This window comes from Narcine bancroftii, chromosome 4 (assembly GCF_036971445.1).
Source record: "Narcine bancroftii isolate sNarBan1 chromosome 4, sNarBan1.hap1, whole genome shotgun sequence".
NCBI lineage: Eukaryota > Metazoa > Chordata > Chondrichthyes > Torpediniformes > Narcinidae > Narcine > Narcine bancroftii.
Window position 1 is genome coordinate 234,456,807 of NC_091472.1, and position 27,924 is coordinate 234,484,730.

The 27,924-nt window shown below is 44.5% G+C and overlaps 1 protein-coding gene across 4 annotated transcripts in view; it reads right to left on the reverse strand.

Moving 5' to 3' along the window:
* The window catches only part of LOC138761725 (hyccin 2-like), a 46,247-nt gene that overhangs the window by 15,845 nt on the left and 2,478 nt on the right, over positions 1 to 27,924 (reverse strand). For 2 of the 4 annotated variants that reach the window (XM_069934359.1, XM_069934358.1), the window contains exons 2-5: positions 22,114 to 22,189; positions 20,831 to 20,932; positions 20,524 to 20,703; positions 8,191 to 8,271 (exon numbers count right to left, since the gene is read on the reverse strand). In XM_069934359.1, the coding sequence (XP_069790460.1) occupies positions 8,191 to 8,271; positions 20,524 to 20,703; positions 20,831 to 20,932; positions 22,114 to 22,164 (414 nt within the window). In that variant the 5' untranslated portion in view covers positions 22,165 to 22,189. Of the gene's footprint in view, positions 1 to 8,190; positions 8,272 to 9,675; positions 9,700 to 20,523; positions 20,704 to 20,830; positions 20,933 to 22,113; positions 22,190 to 27,924 lie in introns of those variants that run through there. The other 2 variants (XM_069934360.1, XM_069934361.1) reach the window with 2 other exon arrangements.

Sequence of the window (27,924 nt, forward strand, 5' to 3'; positions counted from 1 at the left end):
AATGAGTATCAACAAACATGATCCAAATGGGACTCCAAGGAGATAGCCCCCATTCTGCTTCAAAATAGTGCACTAGAATCCTTCACCTGCGATGTTAACACCGCAGCTGAAAGACTCAAACACTCATTCAGTATTACTTTGAAGTCTCTGTATATGTTATTGGGCTCCAATATCTGGAATACACCTTGAACCCACAACTTCTTAACCAAGGCACAAGTACCCCATAACTGTTCTGAACTCTGCATTTTATCCCTAACATCGAGATGGCAGAGGCCGACAGCATCGAGTCCACGCTGATGAAGATCCAGCTGCGCTGGGTGGGTCACGTCTCCAGAATGGAGGACCATTGCCTTCCCAAGATCATGTTATATGGCGAGCTCTCCACTGGCCACCGTGACAGAGGTGCACCAAAGAGGTACAAGGACTGCCTAAAGAAATCTCTTGGTGCCTGCCACATTGACCACCGCCAGTGGGCTGATATCGCCTCAAACCGTACATCTTGGCACCTCACAGTTCGGCGGGCAGCAACCTCCTTTGAAGAAGACCGCAGAGCCCACCTCACTGACAAAAGACAAAGGAGGAAAAACCCAACACCCAACCAGCCAATTTTCCCCTGCAACTGCTGCAACCGTGTCTGCCTGTCCCGCATCGGACTTGTCAGCCACAAACGAGCCTGCAGCTGACGTGGACATTTACCCCCTCCATAAATCTTCGTCCGCGAAGCCAAGCCAAAGAAAAAAAAGAAATTAGCAGTCAAAATTTAGAGACATTATTCAATTAGAATCCTGCATAAAAATAGATCACAGGATTATAGAAGCAGAAAACTATTTGGCCTTATGCCTATTCTGCAATAATGACTCATCGTTTGCCTCAGTGCCTTGATCCTGCACTAACCTCAGATTCTTTGGTAATGAAAAACCCACAGTGACAGACTCCACAGCCCTCTTGGGATGCAAAGATTATTGATGACATATCCCCTCCCATCTGTATGTCTCAAAAGCCCATTTCTCTATTTGGAGGTTGTGATTCTGGCACTGGATCCCCTGCAGGCAAAACAGCTACCCCGTCAGATCGCCTAAGTTTTGTATGTTTTAAATAGTCTTCCATTCATCCAAACTCAAGAGTATAGACCAGGTTTGTTTAAGCTTGGACTGCAAAGAGAACCAGACAGTTTATGCTAATGGAAAATCTTTTGCAGCCCTACAGCAGAGTAAATGCAATTTCGTGTAATGTTCCATGACAATAAAAGAATCTCAAATATTGTGATAAACCCAGCACCCCAAGAATCACTGGAGAACCCTTACTACGTTTCTTCAGTGAGAAAACCAGTTCAGCACATTATCTTTTAGATGCAATCTCACCAAGATTGAATTGAATCTTGACAATTGAAGCAAGACATGCTTATTCTTGTACTCAAATCCTCTTGTAATGAAGGCCAAAATCCTGCTCATATTTCCAAATTCCCTGATGTACCCACGTGATCTTTCTGGGAGTCATGTACAAAGAAAAATTCCTTCTGGACAAAAACAACTTCAATCTGTCACCAATTATATTTAAAGAAAACCAAATTTCCCCCCTATGCAAGCATTATCCATACATATGTCCACATATTCCACCTGTCATCTCTTTCCCCATTCACAAGCCTGTCAATATACCCTTGAAGCTCATCTGCATCACCACCTAGTTTTTGTACCTGCAAGTAATAAAATATTGTCACCTGCTGTGTAAACACACAAAACAGTCCTCACCGAGGGATCAGTAGTGGAAAGGGTAAAGAATTTCAAATTCCTGGAAGACACATCTCTGAAGATCTATCCTGTGGCCTTCATGTCAATCCAATCATGAAGAAGGGTCGCCAGCAGCTATACATCATTAGGAGTTTGAGGAGATTTGGTACAACACCAAAACTCTTGCAAAATTCTACAGATATACTATGGAGAGTATTCTGACTGGTTGCATCACTGTCTGGTATGGAGGTGCCAATGGACTGGAAAAGACTAGAGTTGTGAACTTGGCCAGCATTATCATGGACATTAGTTTTCACTCTATTAAGCACATCTATTAAGGACATTAAGAGGCAGTGTCACAAGAAAGCACCCTCTATCATCAAGGACCCTCACCACCCAGGCGATGCCCTCTTCTCACTGCTACCATTAGGAAGGAGGTGATGAAGACGAGCACCCAACAGCTTCTTCCCCTCCACCATCAGATTTCTGAACAAACAATGTACGTGACATCATCACATGGCCTGGGACGCAAGCAGTGGCCTTTCCTCTTCTTTTGCACCAATTTATTTATTTATTTAAAATAGTGCATTGACAGAAATGTAATTTATAGCAGTTTTTGCATCAGTAATGCACAATAATGCAGCCGCAAAACCATGAATTTCACAACACACGTTCATGACAATAAATTCTGACTGAAATATTCTTATTAAGCAAATAATATCTCCTGGCCACAAGCAGAAATGGTACATGGCACCAAACTACACATTAGCCACAATTTCACTGGATGGTGAAAACGAGTCAGCCAAGTGACCTTTTCTACCTCCATTCTTTTCAATAGGATTCTTCCTGTGAACCTCTTCCTGTGCACAACTCCTTGAAATCAAATCTTCCTTGCCCTCCCCCAGTCCAGTCAACCAAACTCCTGAAAATCTGGATTCAGACAAGGTATATCCAGAGAGGAGCTGGTCACTCTCCAGTCCTCCAGGTGGTGAATGACAGCCAGATATCTACCAGGAGCAGGCAGAGTTGCACAAAATCTAGTTACACATGAATTTCCTATCCAGGATCACTGGATGGAAATACACCACAATATAAACTTCTTACTCTTGTCAAAGCTTATAGAGACAAATGATTGTTGCCAAATACCAGCCTCAAAGAAGTGTATAGCCACAGTTCAAGCAAGGGTCAAGGAAGGTCAAAAGGTGCTATGAAGTGTCCTTGGCCAGCAGGATTAAAGATAATCCCAAGGCATTTTATACTTGCATTAAAAACAAGAGGACGTCAAGGAAGAGGACAGGACAACTCCAAAACAAAGGAATACTAACATAATACTATGCATCAGTGTTTACCAAGGAGAAGGACATGGATAAAGATAGGGAGCAAAAATGTGGAGAGTGTTCATGAGTTAGGGCATATCCAGATGGTGTTGGGTCTTTTGAGAAGCATTATGGTGGACAATCCTCCTGCACCTGATTGAATATATCCCTGGGTAAATGAAAAAGCTAAGTGAAGAGATTACTAGGAGCTTGACAAAAATATTTGCATCCTCACTAGTGACAGAATAGGTCCCAGAGGACAGGAGAATAGCTAATATTGCACCTTGGTTCAGGTGGGGTGGGGGGGGGGGGTGGGGTAGTGGTGGTTGGGGAAGGATAATCCAGGAATTTATAGGCCAGTTCAAGGCAGTGGTAGGGAGACTATTGGAAAGGATACCAAGATAGGATATGTGCACATTGGGAAAGTTAAGGTCAAATTAAGGACAGTCAGCATGGCATTCTGAGGGACAGGTCATATTTTACCAATTTAAAAAGATGACAAAGATAGTTCATGAGGATAGGGCAGTGTTTTACATACATAGATTTTAGTAAGGTCTTTGACAAGGTCCCTCATGTAAGCCAATTCAGAAGGTCCAGACACATGGGATTTATGACAAGTTGACAGTTTGCATGTGAAATTAGTTAGCCCATAAAAGACAGAGCCTAGAAGTAGAAAGGTGTTATTTGGGCTGGATGCCAGTGACGATCCTCAGGATTTGAGTTGGGACCATATATAAAAATAAATGGCTTTGATGTAAAGGTAGGAGGGTGGGTTAGTAAATATGAAGATAAAGACTGGAGGAGTTGTAGACAGTGCAGAGAACAATGGAAGAATTCAATAGGATAGAGATCAGTTACAGATATGGGCAGATGGAGTTTAATCTGGAGAAGCGCGAGGTATTGGGCGGAGCATTGAGTCACATTGCAGATTTACAAAATTTTGGTTATATACCGACTGCTACACACATAAAACACCACTAGACTCTGGGGTTTCCAGTAGAACCATTTATTTGAATTTCACGTGTGCCTACCAGCATGGTGGTACAAACTGGGCTGGTTCGCTCACAGAGATGTGTGCCACCACATAACCCCCCCCAGAACTGGCTTATGCGTCCCGCCGCTTGGGCGGTTGGCCCCTCTGGGTTGTGCCATCTGCACGGTCTGGCTCAAGTCCATGCTTTAGCTAGTCAACAGTGAAAAGCTCCTCCTTGTCCTCAATGTCCAGAGTAAAGGCTTTTCCTGATCGCTGGAGGACTTTGTACGAGCTCTCATATGGACATCGCCGGGGGACAGGGTGCGGGTCTCACTGGACAAACATGAACTCCTCTTGAGTCCAGCTCTTTGGGGACGTTCGGCAGGTGCTAGCCGTGGTGGGTTAGCAGTGCGGGTGTTAACGAGGTGAGCTTGCTGCGGAGGTCTGCGAGTAGCGTCGGTGTCTCACTTCCTGGCTCAGCGTGTGCTCCAAGAAACTCCCCTGCCAGCGACAGCAGTGCATCGTAGATGAGCTCTGCGGACGAGACTTGGAGGTCTTCCTTCGGAGCCGTTTGAATGCCAAGCAGGACCCATGGCAGTTCATCTGCCCAGTTGGGTCCTCTTAGCCGCGCCATGAGAGCCGCCTTGAGGTGACGGTGGAAACGTTCTATGAGTTTATTCGTTTGGGGATGATAGGCTATTGTGTGGTGGAACTGGATCTCCACGCTGTCCGCCAGATGCGCCCAAAGGGCTGAAGTGAACTGAGCACCCCTGTCGCTGGCAGTGTGGGCTGGGACGCCAAAATGTGTGACCCAGTTTGCGAGGAGGGCTCTGGCGCAGGATTCGGCGGAAGTGTCTTTGAGGGGGGATGGCTTCTGGGCACCTTGTCGTCCAATCGACCACGGTCAGGAGGTAGCGGGTGTCCCTGGACACCAGTAGGGGAGGCCACTATATCGACGTGGATATGGTCGAACCTCCTGGCTGGCGGGTCGAAGTGCTGTACCGGGGCTCTGACAAGGCGCTGGACTTTGGATGCTTGGCAATGCGTACAGTTCCTCGCCAACTGGGCCACTTTTTCTTTAACCCATGCCAGATGAAGTGTTCCGCCACCATGCGTCTTGACTGAGGGATGGGCCATGTCGTGGATAACCCAGAATGCCTCCTGCCTCCACTGCGGGGGGAACTATCAGTCTCAGCGAGCCTGTCGAGACATCGCACAGGACCATGTCATGGCTGCCTGGCAGCTTCAGGTCCTCTAGGCGCAGGCCGGTGATGGCGGTTCGGAACGCCTGCATCTCTTAGTTGTCCTTCTGGGCCCAAGCTAATTGGGCGTAGTTCAGGCCAGGGAACAAGTTGTGGATGGTCAGTCTGGAAAGCGCATTGGCAACAACATTGTCCTTACCCGCACGGTGTCGGATGTCGGTAGTGAACTCTGAGATTATAAGGAAGGTGTTGTTGCTGGCGTTCTGACCAGGGGTCTTTAGCCATGGCGAGGGTCTGAGCGAGCAGCTTGTGGTCTGTGAAAACAGTGAATGGTCTGCCCTCCAGGAAGTAGCGCAAGTACCTGATCATTAGGTACAAGGCCAGGAGTTTTCGGTTGAACACGTTGTACTTCAACTCGGGTGGTCGGAGGTACCAGCTGAAGAACGCCAGCGGGTGCCACTGCTCATTAACCTCTTGCTCGAGGACACCCCCGATGGCCATGGAGGACATATCTACAAAGAGTGCAGTGTGGGCGTCAGGTCGTCTCGGCCTCTTTCGACCACTCGAGTGTCTTTTGTTTAGAGGCGATCAGGGCAAACAGTGGGCACATTATACGTGCGGCCCCAGGATGAAGAGGTGGTACAAGTTGACCATCCCGGTGAACTCCTGCAGGCCCTTGAGCCTAGGGAACTGTTGTATGGCCCCGATATTGTCCTGCGATAGTGCTGCCCCATCTGCAGTGATGGTATGGCCCAAAAACTGTAGCGACTCTTTCCCAAACTGACATTTGGCCATGTTGACGGAGAGGCCGAATTCAGCCAGGTGGGCAAACAGAGTGCGGAGGTGGGTCTCGTGGTCGCAGTGATCTTGACTGGCGAGGAGGTTGTCATCAAGTTAGATGAACACAAAGTCCAAGTTTCTGCCCACTGCATCCATGAGCCACTGAAAGGTTTGGGCAATGTTCTTCAGACCAAAAGGCATCAGAAGAAATTCAAACAGGCTGAACAGGGTGACGATGGTGGTCTTGCAAATGTCATCCGGGTGTACGGGGATCTGGTGGTAGCCCCTAAGTCGACCTTGGAGAACACTTTGGCACTGTGCAATTTGACTGTGAAGTCCTGGATGTGGGGGATGGGGTAGTGATTGGACATAGTCGCATTGTTGAGCCAGTGGTAGTTTCCACAAGGGCGCCAACCCCCAGAGGTCTTGGGGACCATATGCAGGGTAGATGTCCAGGGGCTGTCTGACTTGCGGACAATGCTGAGCTCCTGGAGGCAGCAGAACTCCTCTTTCGCCAAATGCAGCTTCTTGGGCGGTAGTCATCTGGCCTTGGTGTGGAGGGGAGGGCCCTGTGTGGCGATGTGGTGGCGGACGCCATGTCGTGGCATGGAGGCGGTGAACTGTGGCTGTGAGAAGGCGGGGAACTCGTCGAGGATACAGGAGTACTCGTCCTTGGGCGTGCAGACGGTTGCTATCCCTGGCCTGTGCGCATTGGACAGCTCGAGACGTAGGGACTAGAATGAGCCTCTTGCCCTTCAAATCGACCAGCAAGTTGTGCACCTGAAGGAAGTCAGCTCCTAACAGCGCAGTTCTCACAATGGTCTTTCTCCTGCTTGAGGTGTACCTGAACAGTCCATGTGCCGAAGGTCTTAATATCAGTGCCGTTCGCTGCCCGCTGCCCGCAGGGTCGGGCCTCGTATGGATCTCAAGGGCCGTCGGAGGTAGCATACTCAACTCTGCTCTGGTGTCTACCAGGAAATGCTGACTGTTGGTCTTGTCCATAATATGTAGGAGGCTGTTCGTGTGGCCAGCCGTCGCAGCCATCAGCGGCGGCCGGTCCGGTTGTTTCCCTGGTGTGAGCAGGGTGGCGGCATTTGAGAGCTTGTACTCCCCAGTGTTGGTGGCTAGAAGTACCAGGTCGATTGGTGCTCTTCGGTCTTTTGTCTGGTGGCAGGCTGTGATCGGCTGGGTGCAGGGCAGACGACCTGGTTCATAGTGGCCTCGTTCGCCACAGCAATTTGGTGCAGGAGCTGGATATCCTCCGCATTTGTTTGAGGAAGGCTTTTTCAAACATCAGGCAAGGTTTATGACCTTCTGCCAGTGCGAGCATCTCATCCATCAACGCGGACAGGGCTCTGTCCCCCAGGCCGAGGTGCATCAGCCTGGCCCCGCGCTGCCGACAGGAGAGCCCGAAGGTGCTGAGGAGGAGGGTTTTGAGGGTGATGTTCTTGCCCTCCTCAGGAGGATCGTAGATCAGGTCGCCAACTCTGGCTGCCGTTTCTTCATCAAGGACACTCACCATGTGGTAGAACATGGTGGAGTCAGAGGTGATCTGCCGGAGTCGAACCACGTGTGAGGTTGGTGGGTCCAGAATGGAGGGAGCTTCACTGAGATGGCGCTGATTGCTGATGAGTCCATGTTTAGAGAACAGATATCCTCTGGGTTCGTCAGCGTCACCAATGTAGCGGCTGCTACACACATAAAACAACACTAGACTTGGTGGGGTTTCCAGTAGATCTGTTTATTTGAATTTCGCGCGAACCCCTTGAAGGCCAACAGGAGTTTCGCCCCGCGCAGTGGTGACATCATCACGTGGCCTGGGGCGTGGGCAGTGGCCCAAGCCACAAGGGAGTGAGCAAGCCTTGACGCCGCGATCTTCTGCAGATGCCCCACCAGTGCGTCGGTACAAATGGGGCCAGTTTGCTCACAGAGATGTGCGCCGCCACAGTTAGGCTGTACTTGGAACATTGCGTGTAATTCTGGTCACCTTGTTATAGGAAGAATGTGGATGCTTTGGAAAAAAGGTACACAAGTGGATTACCAGAATGTTGCCTGGTTTAGAGGGTATGAATTATAGAGAGAGTGGACAATCAAGTCATTTTCTCTGGAGCACGGAAGGGAGACCTGATGAGAGGTATTCATTGGGTGGAGAGTCAGAACAACAAATCATGGAATCAGAGGAAGACACTCACCTCATGATACACTGACGGCTTAGACAGGGATGGGATTGTGAAGGACAGGACCTTATTGTTTCCATCTCTATCCACCATTTCCTGTGAGGAAAATAAAGTACATTTTATGCTTCCATTTCACACTTATACAATTCAGCATTATTGCAGTATAACATTGGTTTGACATAAACATAGAAACAAGTCCCAGATCCAGTCTGACCAGCTGCTGCGGACCTGATAAAACACAAGGTTGATCATGTCTGTCACAACAATACATCATATTCAATGATAATGCAGTCGCAAATCAAACTGAAGTGATCCATCATCCCAAAAACACAGCCCAGCTCCATCAGAATCCAGTTACACCACCCCTTCCCCACCAAAAACATCTCATCCCAATTGAACCTAGCGAATACCACTGAAACCCATTCAACTCAACGAGCAAGCCACACAATGAAGAGCATGCTTGCAAAGAGAATTACAAGAGTAAGAATGGCACAAGGACAGAAATAAATGTAAATGATGTCTGCCATGCTCCCACAGCTTCTGCAATCGCACAGACTCCTATTCAAACCGTGGCAGCCTGAGTTTCAGGTCCAAACCTATGATGCAATAGCCAAAATCTACTTTGATGGCCAAGTGCAGGTAGAAGAGATTTTGTTTAATTTGCCACCACATTCGGTGCATACATCATGGGCCAAAGGGCTTGTTCCTGTGTTTTATGATTTAGCTTTTAAAACTGCACGGCAATGCCACATAGCTGAACAGTGAGCTTTTGGTCACATTGGTTAGCAGAGGAGCTGCTTTGAGCACAGCTCCCATCAGGACCCATTCTCGTGCCGCTTTAGAGGCCTGAGCCAAGAACATCATGATTAATTGAATCAGATGAAGAAGTGCGACACGTTATTTCAAGTCAGGTACAAGCTGACAAAGCATCCACACCAGGCGGAGTGATCAGGCTGACAAAGCATCCACACCAGGCAGAGTGATCAGGCTGACAAAGCATCCACACCAGGCGGAGTGATCCACAATTCCACACAACTACTGAGGCAGCTACTAGATCACAGTATTGATGCCAAGGGAGTACAAAATGAGATCCTAGAGTTTAAAGTTACAGAGTGGAAAAAGGAAACGTAATGCTGAACTTTTGTCTTTCCTTTTCAAATACTTGTCCAAGCCTCTAAATTGAAATTAGATCTTAGAACATAGAGCCAAGGAAGTTTTCTTGTGTTTATAACCAATGATTCAAGATTCCTATATCATCTAATAAAACAGATGTAATATTACACAAAATTGACTTTAGTCTGCAAGGCAGACAAAGATTCATCAACAGCAAAAAATTGGTCAGCACCTCTTGCAGTCAGAGAAAGAAGCAAAAGAGAGTCTCTCTCCACCCCTCCACCCCCCACCCCATCCCCAAGAGCATCCATGGATTTGCTTCCTGAATTCCCACAGCCAGACAGACTTCAGTCCAAACTATTGGCAACCTGAGCTCCAGATACAAACCCCTGTCATGGCTTTTTTTCCCCCCCAAATATTCTGATCTCAGCAATCTACAATTGCGCTGGAGAAATTCTGAAGGTCATGAGACATCCACAGGAAGTAAAGTAAAAGGAAGTAAAGGCCCGAAACATTGATTACCCGTTACTTCCTGTGGATGTCTCATGACCTTCTGAGTTTCTCCAGCACATTTGTATATTACGCTCAACCACAGCATTTAGTCTTTCTTGTTTAACTTTAGTCCTAACCTAGATACTCGTTTACACAATCCAGTCTCACTTCAGGCCAGCGCCAAGAGAATGCTGCATTATCAGCTGTGAATTTTCATTCTGAGGGCATTAATCTTAAATCCAGGTTCATACCTCCTCTTGTAGTCAATGTTTAATTGGTTAATCAGCATCACCACAGACTGGTAACTGATTTTATTGATCATTACCTCACAACCCTTACAACGTTACAGAAATATTTACCTTGCCACAAGATGGTTTGGAGTGTCTCAAGATTGTGAAAGACAGTATTAAAATGCAAACTCCTTGCAATGAGGTGAAAGTCTTTCATGAACATGGAGTTGAAGAAGAGTTTAAAATGATTGCTGGGGTCATGGTGCTCATTGAGCAAGTTATTGCCTTACTTTAAATGAAATAGCATTTTAAAATTTATTTACAACACAGTAAAACTGATTCTGGCAATTGCTACCCTGCACTTTTTTTTTTGAGGGTGGGAAGTAACTGGAGCAGCTGGGGAAAACCCACACAAACATGAGGAGAACATACAAACTCCTTATAGACAGCGTCAGATTCGAACCTTGGTCACTGACCCTGCAATGGATCCAACTTCTATGCGAACTGTGCTGCCAAAGGTGGATTACACTGGGGAGAATGGGTTCACTCCTCAAAAGTTGTCAGTTTGGAAAAGGTTTTCTTGTCCAAAGCAAATCTTTGCTGTCCATTTGCATACACTGTGGGGAGGCTGGTTATGTGGAGGATCTCAGGGCAAAAGTACGTCAGGACAGCTTCTACAGTTCAACATGCTGAAATTGGCTCAAAACAATTACCACACTGATTTGTTTTTGTATCTTTGGCAGAACATATGCCAGAGGGATTCATTGCAAACAATCAAGTAATTTATGTAGCTCCTTCATAATTAAGAAATGTGACCCCTTTTGAAATACAATTGTGATAATTGCTCAAGAGAGTTGAAAATGAATTAATGAAGAATGAAACCAGTGGCTTAAATCTGAACAATTCAAGCAAAACAGATAAAAGTGAAGAGTTAGCTAGTGGAAATCAAAATACTGGATCTTCAGAGGATTACAGTCATACTTTTGCAAACATTTGAAGAAATAATTCACAACTAATAATGGGGGAAATTTCTTTAACACACAAAAGTGCTGGAGAAACTCAGCCAATCTATAGCAAAGATACACAACCAATGTTTCGGGACCGAGTCCTTCGTCACTCTTCAACTTCCCAGAGGCCATCCATTTCAATTCTGCCCCCCACACCCACAACATGTCTGTCCATGGCCTTATACACTGCCAAACCAAGGCCACCTACAAAGGTACAGCACCTTACATTCTGTCTGCACACTCTCCAACTGGATAGCATTAACAACGACTTCAGCAGTTTCTGCTAGGCCCTTCGCCTGTCTCCCTTTCCCTATCCCTCAATCTTTTTTTCTCTAGCTCTCCACCCTCTCCACTTAGTGAGCTATCCCCTCCTCTCCATCACTTCCCAGCTTTTTTCTCTTCTTCCTTCCCACCCATATCCACCTATGACACCTTGACTGTGAGCTTGTGGTTCCCCAACCTTCTTCCCCCCCCCACCCCACCCCACAATTTTATTCAGGTGCCTGTCTGCTTTTTGCTCAAGCCTTGTCGAAGGCTCAGGCCTGAAATTGTGATTATGTATCTTTGCTATTAATAACCTGCTGAGTGTCTTCAGCACTTTTGTGTATTCAAGTGCAAACAGTGTTTACAGTCTTTTTAGTTTAACAACATGGCTCCAATTTCTGTTGGGTAAAAGCTAAAGGAGAGAGTAACAGAACCATGGCTGAAGGATTTTAAAAGATACAAAAGAACGAGGTTCCTAATGTTGTCACAAAGTGTAGCAAGCCCGAGGATTAAGAATTTTAGAACCTAGCAGCTGGTAGAAAAAGAACGAGAGAATACAAGAGCGAGAGAATACAAGAGCGAGAGAATACAAGAGCGAGAGAATACAAGAGCGAGAGAATACAAGAGCGAGAGAATACAAGAGCGAGAGAATACAAGAGCGAGAGAATACAAGAGCGAGAGAATACAAGAGCGAGAGAATACAAGAGCGAGAGAATACAAGAGCGAGAGAATACAAGAGCGAGAGAATACAAGAGCGAGAGAATACAAGAGCGAGAGAATACAAGAGCGAGAGAATACAAGAGCGAGAGAATACAAGAGCGAGAGAATACAAGAGCGAGAGAATACAAGAGCGAGAGAATACAAGAGCGAGAGAATACAAGAGCGAGAGAATACAAGAGCGAGAGAATACAAGAGCGAGAGAATACAAGAGCGAGAGAATACAAGAGCGAGAGAATACAAGAGCGAGAGAATACAAGAGCGAGAGAATACAAGAGCGAGAGAATACAAGAGCGAGAGAATACAAGAGCGAGAGAATACAAGAGCGAGAGAATACAAGAGCGAGAGAATACAAGAGCGAGAGAATACAAGAGCGAGAGAATACAAGAGCGAGAGAATACAAGAGCGAGAGAATACAAGAGCGAGAGAATACAAGAGCGAGAGAATACAAGAGCGAGAGAATACAAGAGCGAGAGAATACAAGAGCGAGAGAATACAAGAGCGAGAGAATACAAGAGCGAGAGAATACAAGAGCGAGAGAATACAAGAGCGAGAGAATACAAGAGCGAGAGAATACAAGAGCGAGAGAATACAAGAGCGAGAGAATACAAGAGCGAGAGAATACAAGAGCGAGAGAATACAAGAGCCTTGATAGATGTACAAAGAATAGAAATTATAAAGGGGAAAAATACTGAAAGAGCGAGAGAATACAAGAGCCTTGATAGATGTACAAAGAATAGAAATTATAAAGGGGAAAAATACTGAAAGAGCAAGAGAATACAAGAGCCTTGATAGATGTACAAAGAATAGAAATTATAAAGGGGAAAAATACTGAAAGAACATTTATCAGTTTTCAAGAAAAGCACAATAAACATTCCAGAAATAGTGGGAATCACAGATCTGCTTAGAAAGAAGAAACAGATTGGAAAAAAAATGTAAAAAGGAGGTGGGAATAAACGAATACCAGTGATACATTTTAATATTTTTCTTCTAATTCTGAACATCGGCTGCATTCATGAAACAAACCAATTTCATTTTTAAACTCAGCAGCAAAGTCCACATGTCAGAAAATACACACACACAAAAAAAAAATCACTCAATGTGAGAAGTATACCTCCATAGTATTGTAATGAATGGCAAAGCACAAGACTGGCAAGGTTAATTACCAAAGATGTCAAAAGATAGGAAACTAGTTCTATCTTTTGTAGGAATAAAGGCATAGTTTTAAAATTTAATTACATTATGGGAGTTAGGGGCATCCACAAGTCTGGCAGTTGTAACCTGGGAACAGCCAATGAACAATTTAGAAACACCATAGGATTAGACAATGCAAATTTTGTTTGACAAGCATTTTGATTTTTCAATAAACAGTACAAATGAGGAAACAAGTGATTGATAATACATTTCAATGTTCAAAAACTTGATTTAACAAGTGCCAAACAGCTCTTACACAAAATTAAAGATATAGGATTAATTCTTGATGCACATCAGTCAGATGGGCAGAAAGTAGTTTAAGAATAAATAAATGATGCATCCAGGCTTGCTGTCAATACATAGCTGGATGGAAAGTAAGGAGCAAGAACATCGAATAATGCAGCACAGTACAGGCCCTTCAGCCCATGTTGTTGTGCCAACCCATATACAACTATGCAAAAAAAAATTAAACCCTCCCAACCTCAATTCTCTATTTTTCTTTCATTCATGTACCTATCTAAGAGACTCTTAAATGCCCCTTTAGTTCCAGCCTCTACCACCATCTCTGGCAATGCATTCCAGGCACCCACAACTCTGATGTCTCCCTTCAATTTTCCTCCCTTTACTTATTGCAGATCCTCTGGTGTTTGCTACTCCTGGGAGATAAAAAAAAGATGCTGGTGGTCCACCTCATCTCTGCCTCTCATAATCTTGTAGACCTCTATCAAGCCACCGCTCATCCTTCTTCATTCCAAAGAGAAAAACCCTAGCTCTGCTAACCTTGCCTCACAAGACACATTTTTCTATCCAAGCAACATCCTACTCAATCTCCTCTGCAATCTCATCACTTCCACATCCTTCCTGTAAAGAAGTGATCAAAAGTGCACATGATATTCTAAGTGTGGTCTCACCAGGATTTCGAGCTGCAGCATTACTTCATGGCTCCTGAACTCAATCCCCTGACTAATGAAGCCCAGCAGACCATAGCCTTCTTAGGTATCCTATCAACCTGTGTGGCAACCTGGAGAGATGCAAAGCAATGCTGATAGATTAAAGGATGGCAAATGGATACATCAGAAAGTGCATGGAGGATATCAACAAATGCTTCACAACCAGGGCTAACCTGAAACTATAGTTGGATGCAGAGGTCTGGGTCCTTCTCACAGCTCATGATGCTGCCTTCAGGACAGGGTGTAGGATGGCACTGAGATCAGCCAGGACTGAACTCAGAAGGCAAAGCATGGGTATGCACAGAAGATCCAGACAGCTGTGGGACACCACTGACATGAGGTGCATGTAGCAAAGGATCCAGACTATTATGGATCACCTTGTGAAATTAAGGACAATGACACTCCCTTCTGGGCAGATTGAACACCTTCTATGAACAGTTTGATGAGGAGAAAAGGATGATGCAAAATAAAGCTCAGTGTCCTCCTGATGAATGAGCCTCCTGCATAGCCTTGGCTGAGGTGAGGAGAACCCTATCCAAGGCAGCAAGACCAGACAACATACCTGATCGGGTACTGAAGGACTGCTTAGACCAATTGACGGAGGTCTTCTCAGGTATCTTCAACACCTCACTGCAGCAGTCCATCGTTCCCGCAGGGTTCAAGACAGTCACCATCATCCCGGTACCCAAGAGGGCAAAAATAACAGGCCTCAATGACTTCCACACTGTGGCACTGCCCTCCACTATTATGAAATGCTTTGAGTGTCTGGTGATGGAACACGTCAAAGAACACCTCCTAGAGACGCTGGACCCATTTCAATTCACCTATAGAAGAAACTGTTCTACGGATGATGCTATAGCCTTGTTGCTTCACTCAGTCCTGGTCCACCTGGAGGACAATGCCTCACATTCCAGGCTGCTAATCATTGACTTCAGCTCAGAGTTTAATATGATAATTCCCCAGAGGGTGGTAGAGAAACTGTCCTCGCTGGAACTCAACATCCCTCTCCGTGATTGGATCCTGGACTTCCGAACAGAAAGATTAGACCGTCCAGGTCAGTAGCAGACTATCACGCTGAGTACTGACACACCTCAGGACTGTGCTCACTTGACACTACTCACCCAAGACTGCATCATCAGATCTAGCTCCAACACTATCATCAAGTTTGCAGATGACACCACAGTAACATGAGCAACATGAGGAGTCACACTACAGAGAAAAGGGGGAAAATCTCATGATGTGGTGCAAGAGAAACAACCCGAGTCTCAACAAGGACAAGACAAAGGAGATGATCGTGGACTTCAGGAGGACCAGGAATGACCACCCTCTGTTACACATCAATAACTCCGCAGTAGAGAGTGGAGAGCACCAAGTTCCTTGGAGTTCACTTAACTAGTGACCCATCATGGACACTCAACATCTCATTTGTAAGGAAGGCGCAACAGCAACTGCACTTCCTGAGAAGACTGAAGTGGGCAAGGTTACCAGCCTGGCAGAGAGCATCCTGGCTGGCTGCACCATGGTGTGGTATGGTTGCTGCAGAGAAATGGATTGGAGGTCAATCCATAGGACCATAAGAGTGGTAGAGAGGATCACTAGAGTCTCCCTCCCATCTAGCAATGTGATCTACCGGGATCATTGTGAAGAGGGCACACGCAAAATAATTGAGGACCCCTTCCACCCTGCACACATCTTTCAGCTGCTCCCATCGGGGAAGAGATACAGAAGTATCAGAGCCAGCACGACCAGGCTGAGAAATAGCTGCCTCCCATGGGCAATGAATGAACACACACACCACCCACTGAGAACGCTGTTTTGTTGGGTTGTACTCGAACAACTGAACAACTGAAAAGTGGCAAAGCAGCAGGTATGGATGGAATCCCCCCAGAAGTCTGGAAGGCTGGCGGCAAAACTCTGCATGCCAAACTGCATGAGTTTTTCAAGCTTTGTTGGGACCAAGGTAAACTGCCTCAGGATCTTCGTGATGCCACCATCATCACCCTGTACAAAAACAAAGGCGAGAAATCAGACTGCTCAAACTACAGAGGAATCACGTTGCTCTCCATTGCAGGCAAAATCTTCGCTAGGATTCTACTAAATAGAATAATACCTAGTGTCGCCGAGAATATTCTCCCAGAATCACAGTGCGGCTTTCGCGCAAACAGAGGAACTACTGACATGGTCTTTGCCCTCAGACAGCTCCAAGAAAAGTGCAGAGAACAAAACAAAGGACTCTACATCACCTTTGTTGACCTCACCAAAGCCTTCGACACCGTGAGCAGGAAAGGGCTTTGGAAAATACTAGAGCGCATCGGATGTCCCCCAAAGTTCCTCAACATGATTATCCAACTGCACGAAAACCAACAAGGTCGGGTCAGATACAGCAATGAGCTCTCTGAACCCTTCTCCATTAACAATGGCGTGAAGCAAGGCTGTGTTCTCGCACCAACCCTCTTTTCAATCTTCTTCAGCATGATGCTGAACCAAGCCATGAAAGACCCCAACAATGAAGACGCTGTTTACATCCGGTACCGCACGGATGGCAGTCTCTTCAATCTGAGGCGCCTGCAAGCTCACACCAAGACACAAGAGAAACTTGTCCGTGAACTACTCTTTGCAGACGATGCCGCTTTAGTTGCCCATTCAGAGCCAGCTCTTCAGCGCTTGACGTCCTGCTTTGCGGAAACTGCCAAAATGTTTGGCCTGGAAGTCAGCCTGAAGAAAACTGAGGTCCTCCATAAGCCAGCTGCCCACCATGATTACCAGCCCCCCCACATCTCCATCGGGCACACAAAACTCAAAACGGTCAACCAGTTTACCTATCTCGGCTGAACCATTTCATCAGATGCAAGGATCGACAATGAGATAGACAACAGACTCGCCAAGGCAAATAGCGCCTTTGGAAGACTACACAAAAGAGTCTGGAAAAACAACCAACTGAAAAACCTCACAAAGATAAGCGTATACAGAGCCGTTGTCATACCCACACTCCTGTTCGGCTCCGAATCATGGGTCCTCTACCGGCACCACCTACGGCTCCTAGAACGCTTCCACCAGCGTTGTCTCCGCTCCATCCTCAACATCCATTGGAGCGCTTACATCCCTAACGTCGAAGTACTCGAGATGGCAGAGGTCGACAGCATCGAGTCCACGCTGCTGAAGATCCAGCTGTGCTGGATGGGTCACGTCTCCAGAATGGAGGACCATCGCCTTCCCAAGATCGTGTTATATGGCGAGCTCTCCACTGGCCACCGTGACAGAGGTGCACCAAAGAAAAGGTACAAGGACTGCCTAAAGAAATCTCTTGGTGCCTGCCACATTGACCACCGCCAGTGGGCTGATAACGCCTCAAACCGTGCATCTTGGCGCCTCACAGTTTGGCGGGCAGCAACCTCCTTTGAAAAAGACCGCAGAGCCCACCTCACTGACAAAAGGCAAAGGAGGAAAAACCCAACACCCAACCCCAACCAACCAATTTTCCCCTGCAACCGCTGCAATCGTGTCTGCCTGTCCCGCATCGGACTTGTCAGCCACAAACGAGCCTGCAGCTGACATGGACTTTTTACCCTCTCCATAAATCTTCGTCCGCGAAGCCAAGCCAAAGAAAAGAAGACTCCTACAAAGAGATGACAATAAACTTGACTTGATTGCATAAATAAATGCAATGTTAACTAATGAAATACAAAAAGTGGTAAAGGATTGGAAATTATTGGCATTAATGTTCTGGTCATTTGTATACAAAAAATAATTCAGACCCAGTAGATCCCAGTTGAATACAAGAATAAAGATGACTTGCTGGAATTATTATGTAGGGTCAGACACTTAAAACCAAAATTAGGAATTTTCTCACTTGAGGGTTACAAATGATAGGAGTTTCCCTTTCGAAGGTTGCTGAAGGTGTGAAGACATCATATTGAAACTTCAGAAAAAATGGACTCAGGCCACTTGGAGTATAGGATGTGGCAAAATCTCAGAATGAAGGGTTAGTCATTATTGGCAAAAAGAGTTCCCCAGACCCCCTTCCCAGATGCTCAGAGGCTAGTGAACATCAGGAACTTTCCACCCCAGAAGCATGTGGATGCTCAATTCTAGAACATGTTCCAAGACTGGGCAGTAAAGTTTTTGGGCACCAAGAAAAATGGGATTAGTGCAGGACACTGATGTTATGGTAGGTCAGCAATGAATCTTATTGATGAGTGGAGACTCATCTTATTGATGAGTGGAGACTCATCTTATTGATGAGTGGAGTGTCCTACTGCTCCCCTCTTTTCTAACAACCTTATACAGGAAGTAATAAACAGATATTTAATACCAATTTGGTGTCCTCTTCAGGGCTGGAATAAGCGAGTGTGGGGCCTGTAGCACATGTTATAAAGGGGCCTAAATTTTTTTTAAAATACACAAATATTAAAACATCTAGTAGTTATAAAGAGAGAACAAAAGGGGCAAGTAGGACAACAAATGGCAGGGGAACTAAATTCAGAGGAGAGAGATGAACTCAAAGCAATAAATCATTGCAAACACAGCCTCGCACATTTTATGAATGGATACAAACTTATACAAATGAAGCAGGTTTCAAAGAGAGTCAGTGGCCAGGCAAAGGGGAGAGGTGCCAGGATGAAGGACAAAGAATTTTCAGCCAAATATCTGGTGGTGGGCAACAGAAACCCCAGCAAAAGAGCTTGTCAGATGCTCTGCAAGTGGCTGGAAGCCTGCCTGGCCATCAGTACCAACACCCATCCCTGCAGTATCATGCAGACCCCCTGTTCTTGCTCCAGGGATGAAAGCATAGGCCAGTCCACCAAAATGTTGGGCTTGAATAAAGAGAGAGACAATTGTCTTTGTCTACCTGGTGCATTGCATCAAGTATCCCCAAGGACAGCATTGATGTGGATTTCCTCGGTAAGTGAACATAACGGCCACAGTGTTGGTTCAACAGCAAGGAGTATCCTTAGCTTGATGTCTTAGTTCTTAAAATTAGCTGCTGCTTTTTAAAAATAAATAAATAAATGTATTAACAAAGAAACCTTTATTAATGGACTTGAATTATGCCCAAAAAAGATACAAATGGGTAGCCCCTATTCAAAATTCTGAGCTGCAGCGGATCCATCTTGGAGGTGAGGAAATGGAAGTGTAATTGATCAGGATTCCATCAGGGAAAATTGACATAGGTGGGATTGCATGCTTAATATCACCATTACCACTGGATTTCTCACTGATTTGTGATTCAGTGTGCAAAATTAAGAATCAACAAAATATACTTTTGAACAATTAAACTAAACAATTTCTCTTTTTCATTCTCACTTAAACCCTCAAAGCCATTTGATTATAATCCAAGCAAAGATTTCACTCATTGCGTATTTTTTGATAACAAGAATGGACCTGCTGATTCTTTGGCCTTTCTCAAAGATTTATTATCAGTTCTTTGATTGGGGGTGCTATAATAATCTAAAAATATCTATGATATACATTTATAAAAAAATTGCAGTTATATTAATAGAGCAAGTGCAGTACTATAGTAATAGAGCAAGCTTTTAGTGCAAAGCCCTTGAAATTGCAGGGTCCTTAGCATATACTACTTTTGCTTCTGAACTAATCCGGCACTGGGCCTGTTCCTCTACCCGAACAATCTGCAATTAAACGTGCTCTTTCTATGGGCTAACCAAGTGATTTTATACAACAGATTATGAAGTTGTGATTTGGAACCCATCTCTGATATTCCTCATTCATAAAAATCACAGGACTGATCAATGGAAGCCAAAAATTATCCCACCAATATCTCAAATAGTAGTAGATTCCAACTGTGGTTCATTTCAGCTGTTCATTCAGTAGCAGTGCCAGAGAGGTGGCATTACATTAACACTAATGTAATATGTATCATTCAGGTGCCATCCGTGAATATTTACTCATATATTCTGCTTGTAAATACTGCTCAGTGTGGTTGACGTTTCATAAGATGATACAAATTCAGTTCAAATCTTAGAGGAGTGTGGACGATTTGTACTGTGCAGATGTCCTAGGATCACACTTGACAGGATCATGCCAGTGAGGTGAATGGTCCTTCTGCCAACTCCTTGGTGAACCCCCACCATCCAGACCTCAGCTGTTGGGAGTGGCAAGAGAAAGAGGTTGGATGGCAGTAGGTTTTTAAATAATCTTACCAAACCAATAATCTTGATAATGTCAATAATAAAGCAGAAAGAGCAATGTTTTTCCAATGGGGTTTCTCACATTAAAGCAACTCCAGCATGCAGAGAGCAACTGCAAATCCAGCCACTCTGTACGTTAACTCAAATGATCAGATGCAAGTTGTTGAATTTGCAGTTTTTGGTTTGATTGTCAGTTTTTATCCTTTGTATACATTTTCTTAACTGAACTTACTAGATTGTAGATACCAAGTAGCAAAGCTTCAATGCACCCATTGCAATGTCTCTCTCTGCTCGATGTGATCCGCAAATATCCCCAGATTAGTTCTGGCAAAAATTGTAGCGTAAACCTCTTCAATTTCACCTCAGAGCTCCGATACAACTCGAATAGCTGATGACAGACAGGTTCCAGTAACTGCAGAAGGAGCAAAGTAGTGGAAGCAGTAATTCCATTCTAGGTCTCACCAATTCTCCCACATCATCCATTGCTGCACCTCTCCCTCCCTCAATCCACATCCCCGAGTTGGTTGCAGAGGCCTTACCTCATTGTTAGGGTCCTGAATAACCTTGTACAAAGCTGACACAATAGTATGATTCTGGTGGAGGGTTGTGGCATAAGTGGATATCTGAGTTTCAGGAAGAGTCTGTCGAAAGGCAGAGGGGTCATGATTATAAATAGGCACTGTGAGAAAGGCCAAAGTTGACACTTACCATCAAAGTAAAGGTTAGCCATCCTCAGTAGAGGGTTAAAATGTGAAGCTTCTTGTGCAATACACAAACATGCTGGAGAAACTCAGCAGGTCAGGTGGCATCCATAGGGCTTTCGTCAGGTTTATGGACAAAGGAGAACTTCTTCAGGGTAGGCACCTTTCAAAGTAACTTTGCAGAGGAGCTATATACCTGACGAGGGCCCAGGCCCAAAACTTTGGTTGCCCCATGGATGCTGCATGACCTGCCGAGTTTCTCCAGCACTTCTATGTATTGCAGTTCAACCCCAGCATGTGCTGACTTCCCTTATAACTCCACTGCAAAACTTCCTCACACTTTTGAATTTGAACCGCTGTCAATAATCAGTATCTTCAGTACAATTAGTAAACAGCAAGATGAACAGTTTGCTGCTGCTGGATCCCTTGAATGAAAGATGATGCCAGCACCAAGCAATCCCATCAAACATCAAGATCAATCCAGATGGAATATTGCACTGCTATTAATCCAAGGACAGAATCTTCAAAACCATGAAGTGCACCAGAAGGGCAGCACCTCAGGACTACAGAACAGACTTGGGGACAAAAGATAAGCAAAGTGGAAGCAAATCACTTCACTCAGCGGGTGCAGGTGTCTAGGGATGGAATGTGTTCATCAGTAAATAAACTCTGTTATGCAGCTTTGTCCTGTTAACTGCTGCATAGATGGCCAGGAACCATTTGCCCTGATAAATATTTCCAAGGAGAACTTTCCAGCTCCATTAAAGTGAAATAGCAATAACTGAGGTAGTCAAATTGTTTCCATTGGTGGGGGAGATTAGAACTAGGGGACATAGCCTCAAGATTCAGGGTAGTAGATTTATGGCGGAGATGAAGAGGAACTCAGAGGGTGGTGAATGTATGGAATTCGCTGCCAAATAAAGGAGTGGAAGCTACCTCAGTAAATGCATTTAAAACAAGTTTGGATAGATTTCCACATAATAGTGGAGTTAAGGGATATGGGGAAAGACAAGTAGGTGGAAATGAGCCTATCATCAGATCATAGCCTCAACAGGCTCGATGGCTAATTCTGCTTCTATTTCTTACGTTCTTATGTTCCAGGTGGAATTGAGTAACCATACCTTGAATTGAAAGAGCCAATCCTCAACAACCCCTCTATCAGGGCCCAGCATCTTCTTTATCCTCACTTTCAGTTACCTATGAAGGAAGAGAGTCTTTAATCATACATTTTCATAAACTATAAAGTACTTTCAAAGACTCATCACATGCACACCCAGCAGCCACATCTCCAGGACATCAGCATCCCCAAATACACAGCACAGCATCACGAGTTTATTGTCAAATACAGACGCACTAAAATTCTTACTGCAGCCATTCAGGTACGCAAGAACCACCAACAACAGACAAAGAGAGCGCGTAAGGAAATAAAATGCTGAGTGGGCATATTAAAAGGTTAAATGCAAAACATCAATTTATGTATAAAGCTATTCATATCAGATCCAAGAAAGTGGAATGCAACAAAGATGAGGAAAGATATTTAACAGTCCATATACAAGAACTATTGAAATCTGGGTACAGTCCTTGAACGCCTGGCCAGAGAAAACTGACCAGTTAGGTTAAGAATTGGTGAGTCAAGATGAAAGAGCAAACAGTTCAAGCAATCTTTCAGAATACACAGAATGGATACATTCCAGTGAGAAAAGTTCCATGAGCTGGACCCACCATCATGAAGGGAAGTAGGTTAACTGGAAACCAAAAAGGTGAATACCAGTCAGAAAATGGGACAAAATATAAAAACATGAATGAAGAAGAAATTATACAAACCAAATTTAACCAGAAATGTAGTAGGAATTCCAATGGGTATTTAGAGAAAGATTATGGGAATCAAAGGGAAAGAAGAAGAAAGCAGATGAATTAAACAGGTATTTTGCCTCAATCTTTATTTTTTTCTTTCTTTTCTTTGGCTTGGCTTCGCGGACGAAGATTTATGGAGGGGGTAAAAAGTCCACGTCAGCTGCAGGCTCGTTTGTGGCTGACCAGTCCGATGCGGGACAGGCAGACACGATTGCAGCGGTTGCAAGGGAAAATTGGTTGGTTGGGGTTGGGTGTTGGGTTTTTCCTCCTTTGCCTTTTGTCAGTGAGGTGGGCTCTGCGGTCTTCTTCAAAGGAGGCTGCTGCCCGCCAAACTGTGAGGCGCCAAGATGCACGGTTTGAGGCGTTATCAGCCCACTGGCGGTGGTCAATGTGGCAGGCACCAAGAGATTTCTTTAGGCAGTCCTTGTACCTTTTCTTTGGTGCACCTCTGTCACGGTGGCCAGTGGAGAGCTCGCCATATAATACGATCTTGGGAAGGCGATGGTCCTCCATTCTGGAGACGTGACCCATCCAGCGCAGCTGGATCTTCAGCAGCGTGGACTCGATGCTGTCGACCTCTGCCATCTCGAGTACCACGACGTTAGGGGTGTGATCGCTCCAATGGATGTTGAGGATGGAGCGGAGACAACGCTGGTGGAAGCGTTCTAGGAGCCGTAGGTGGTGCCGGTAGAGGACCCATGATTCGGAGCCGAACAGGAGTGTGGGTATGACAACGGCTCTGTATACGCTTATCTTTGTGAGGTTTTTCAGTTGGTTGTTTTTCCAGACTCTTTTGTGTAGTCTTCCAAAGGCGCTATTTATAGTACAAGAAACATCCCAAAAATAGCTGCAGATTTAAGAACTGGAAAGGAAGGACTCTGGAAAAATTGCCAGCAACATGGTTGGAGATCAGATCCTGAGGAACTTCATCTTAAAAGAAATGGCAGGTGCAATAATTGATACATTGATCTCAATTTTCCAAAATTTCAGTATTTGTGGAAGTTTCTATAAGTGGAAAAGAGCAAATCCTAATTAAAAAGTGAAGGGAGAGAAAAAGCAAGAAACTATAACCCATTTAGCTCATCTCAGGGAAAATGACAACAATTATATCTCTATATAATATACATTTCTATAATGTTATGGTAGGTCATTTTGATAAACACTGACAAATTAACTTTTTAAAAAAAAAAGTACCAATTTATTAGAATTTATGGTAGCACTAACATGGATTGTGGAGAAAGGGGAAACTGGTGATATGCTATCCAGAGATATTTGATGGGGTTTTCCATTGAAGATTGCTTTGGGAGCAAAATTAACAGAAGCAACATGTGAATGGGCAATTTGATGGCTAACAGGAAACAGAATGGACAAAAATAAAACTAGATCCTCTTTCTACTTGGCAAGAGATAGCAGGTGAGGTGATGCATGAATCAATATTGCAGCCTCAGCTTTTCACACACACACACACACACACACACACACACACACACACACACACACACACACACACACACACACACACACACACACACACACACACACACACACACACACACACACACACACACACACACACACACACTATCCAAAAGAAGGGAAGCAGATTAGCTGAGGGAGAGATTTAAAGAGAGCCTGGAGGAATGGGTGCTCATGTACACAGTTCACAGAAATCTGCTATGCAGGTACGGCAATAATTATTTCTTCATCTTCTTGATCACAAGACAGCATTCTGCCCATCAAGTCTTTCCCAGCTCCCAAGAGCATTTCCATCAGTCCTATTCCTCCTGTGAGTTATTCTCTCGCCATCCATTTACATATATACTGGCTCAGAGATTAATTCAATGTCGGTGAATCACCAGTGATATCCTCGAGATCCTTTATCTACAGTCTACATGGATAATACTGGATGCACACATTTGCTGGTCATGACATACTAATCACATGCATTAACATTTTCTGTCAAAGGCTTAATCAATGGGTTACTCAAAGCTCTCCACAGAGAAGAGGCAGATCAAATTAATATGGTCACTTGCTGAAGTCAAGGTCAAGAAATCCACTGATATGAGAGAACCATGCCAGTAATAGCAGAGTCCAAATCAGATCACATCTTGGGAAGTCACTTGCGAGCAGGTATGAAAGAAACGAGGTTGAGCTCCATAGGGGAAGCAGAATGTGCTCCAATTTCCCTCTAACATACACAATTATGAACAGGTTCACTGCTTGTGCATTAGATTCTATTCCCGTACTAGTGTTGCCACCATTAAACAATTGACTTTGGTGCATCGCCTTTCATCTGTCAGGATGCCATTTAGTATTTTAAACTATTCAGGTTTCACTTAGAGTTCCAGACACCTCGCAACAAGGATGACGTCAGATTTGTAGGAGAGGTAGTATAGTTTAGAGTGAAGCAGAATTATGTATTAAGTTACAAGATTGATTTCTAAAGAAAACTTGAACACAGAAGATGATCGGACGATCTAATCATGTTCAAGAACAGCTTGAAAGACTGATAGTGAAACACAACAATTACAGATGCTGGAATCTTGAGCAATCAAAGAACAGCTGGAGGGACTCAACGGGTCAGGCAGCATCCATGAAGATAAATGGTCAGTCAACCTTTTGGGTTGGGACCCTTTTTAAGAAAGGAGATCTCATCCTGAAACGTTGCTTGTCCATTTCTCTCCGTGGATGCTGCCTGACCTGCTGAATCCCACTAGCTGCTCGCTGCTTCCTTGAGAGATAGATAAACTTTTAAAAAAGATAAATGCTGGTTCAGAGTAAAATGGAGAGGGAGGGTGGAAGAGATAGAGGAAAGGATTTAACAAAACAACTGAGGTGAGAGATCAAGGGGAGCAGGTTTAATTAGAGTAATGGCTTGAGTGAGATCTGGGGAAAAGTTGGAAGACAGAATTTAAGTTGAGTGGAGAGCTGTCAGAAGATTAGACAATGGAAAATACTGAAGTACACCTGGAAATGATTTGTGAAACACCTAGTTCCACATTTCCACACACAGGCCATTCAGCCCATTGTCAATGCAATCTCACAGAGAATTCTCATTCCCCAACTAATTTTCCCTATAATCTATCACCACAGTCCCATCAACTACCGCCCCCCCCCCCCCCCCACTCTGCAACTAACTTACATTAGGACTAATTTCCATACCTCTTGAAAAATGGAAGGAAGCCAAGGCAACTGGACAAAAGCCACTTGATTACAGGGAGAACATGCAAATTCCACACAAAGCACCCAAGATCAGGAGTGAACCCAGGTGTCTGAAACTGTGATGGAGCAGCTTTGTTACCTGCATCTCTCCAGTGTTCAGAGGAAGGCAGTGAGTGAACCCCCTAGCTGAAATGTTCTTCAAGGATGTGTTGAAGGATTGTCCAAGATGGAATGTATTGGGCATTATTGATTGTGTCATTCTACACATTACATTGAACATTAGTAATTCAGCCTTCAGTTTTCAATACACAAATTACTGCCATAACCCATTGACTGTCTGTTCAACCATCTTTGACAAAGTTTATTTTCACTGTAGCCATTAGCACATCACTTCTCATGCTCATGAGTAATCGGTATAGAAATGCCCATCCCTTTTTAATTTCCAAAATTTTACAGCAAGATCTTTACCAGAAATGCATCCTTCCTGTTAATGTATCTCGTGGGTGAGAAAGTCCAGAATAAGGCATTTAAGTACGTACTTTCCATTAATCAATGGACAAGTTAACGATACATTTGCCAACTCCATTTCTGCTTTTGGCTAGTCAGAGTCCCAGGCATGGTTTTACCCAAGCTTTAATTACACAAGGCCCATCTTTGAGGTTTTACATGAACGCAAACAACAAGTTTTCACACCAAAAATCTTTCGGCGAGATTCTCTTAGGCTTGTACCAAAATGAGTCACCTTAAGCAAGATTTTTGTTCAATCAACCAGTTGTGTTTTCTTTTGTGCACTTTTTTGGAGTCTAAGCTTTGCTGACAAGCCAGCATTTATTGTCCATTCCCAGTACCCCTTAGGAAGGGGCAGTGAGCTGCATCCTTGTCCCACTGCAGTCCTTCGAGGGAAAGTTTTCCCTTCCCTCCCCCCCCCCCCCCCACACAACCATGATGCTACAGAATAGCACAATTACACCACAACACAGTCATTCAACGCAACAAAAAAAAAAAAAAAAATGTATTCACCCGATCATGTCTGGCATATCTGAGGGAATGTCACTTTGGGAGTCTTAGTGCCACCTGAAGTGTTACTAGAAGTGAAATGCTCACCCACCCACAATGAAATGCTGCATCCTTGGACAGGCAGCTTCAATTTGGTCAATGACATCCCACAGCATACCGGCAAATGTTACAAGTCAGTAATTCAGAAGGTTCCAGATAAGCCATCCCACAGCATACCGGCAAATGTTACAAGTCAGTAATTCAGAAGGTTCCAGATAAGCCAGATCACAAGAGCAAGGTTCAAGCTGTTGATTAATATCCCTAATCCTCACGACACATAATGAATTTGAAATGCATACTGTACATGGCAGCTCCAGTTGTCTCTGTGACGCAAAGCTGATGTGAGCTGCATGCACGGTTTTCACCAGTACTAATAGAGTGTGGCTGCGGGCAATAACTCAGGTCAATTGAACTCAGGTTCAATTGAAGAAACTTTGACATTCAAAGACACTGGGCATAGTCCAGGCCATTAGAACAGTGGAAAAAGCAAAGTTCTAACTGTGTGGAGAAAGCAGAATTTTCTAGATGCCAAGCTCCATGATGTTATGTGGAAGGACAACTGTAATCATGCCAGAGTTCAGTAAACACTGGCTGTGGGTGGGGGGAGAACATCTCTTCAAACCACAATGATGTCCAATAGGACTTCCAAGCAAAGATACTCCTGGAAATAAAAATATCTACATTTTTTTTTTAATTCCAAATTTTATTTCATTAAATTTTAAAGTAACATTTTTTTAAGCCTTTCCAAATGTATTGTTGCAAGTCATTAATTTCCTGAGGTCTATTAATACTGACACAATTTATTGATAGAGGGATTGTTGCTTATTGAATTGAATTTTGCATTGAATAGTACTGGGATA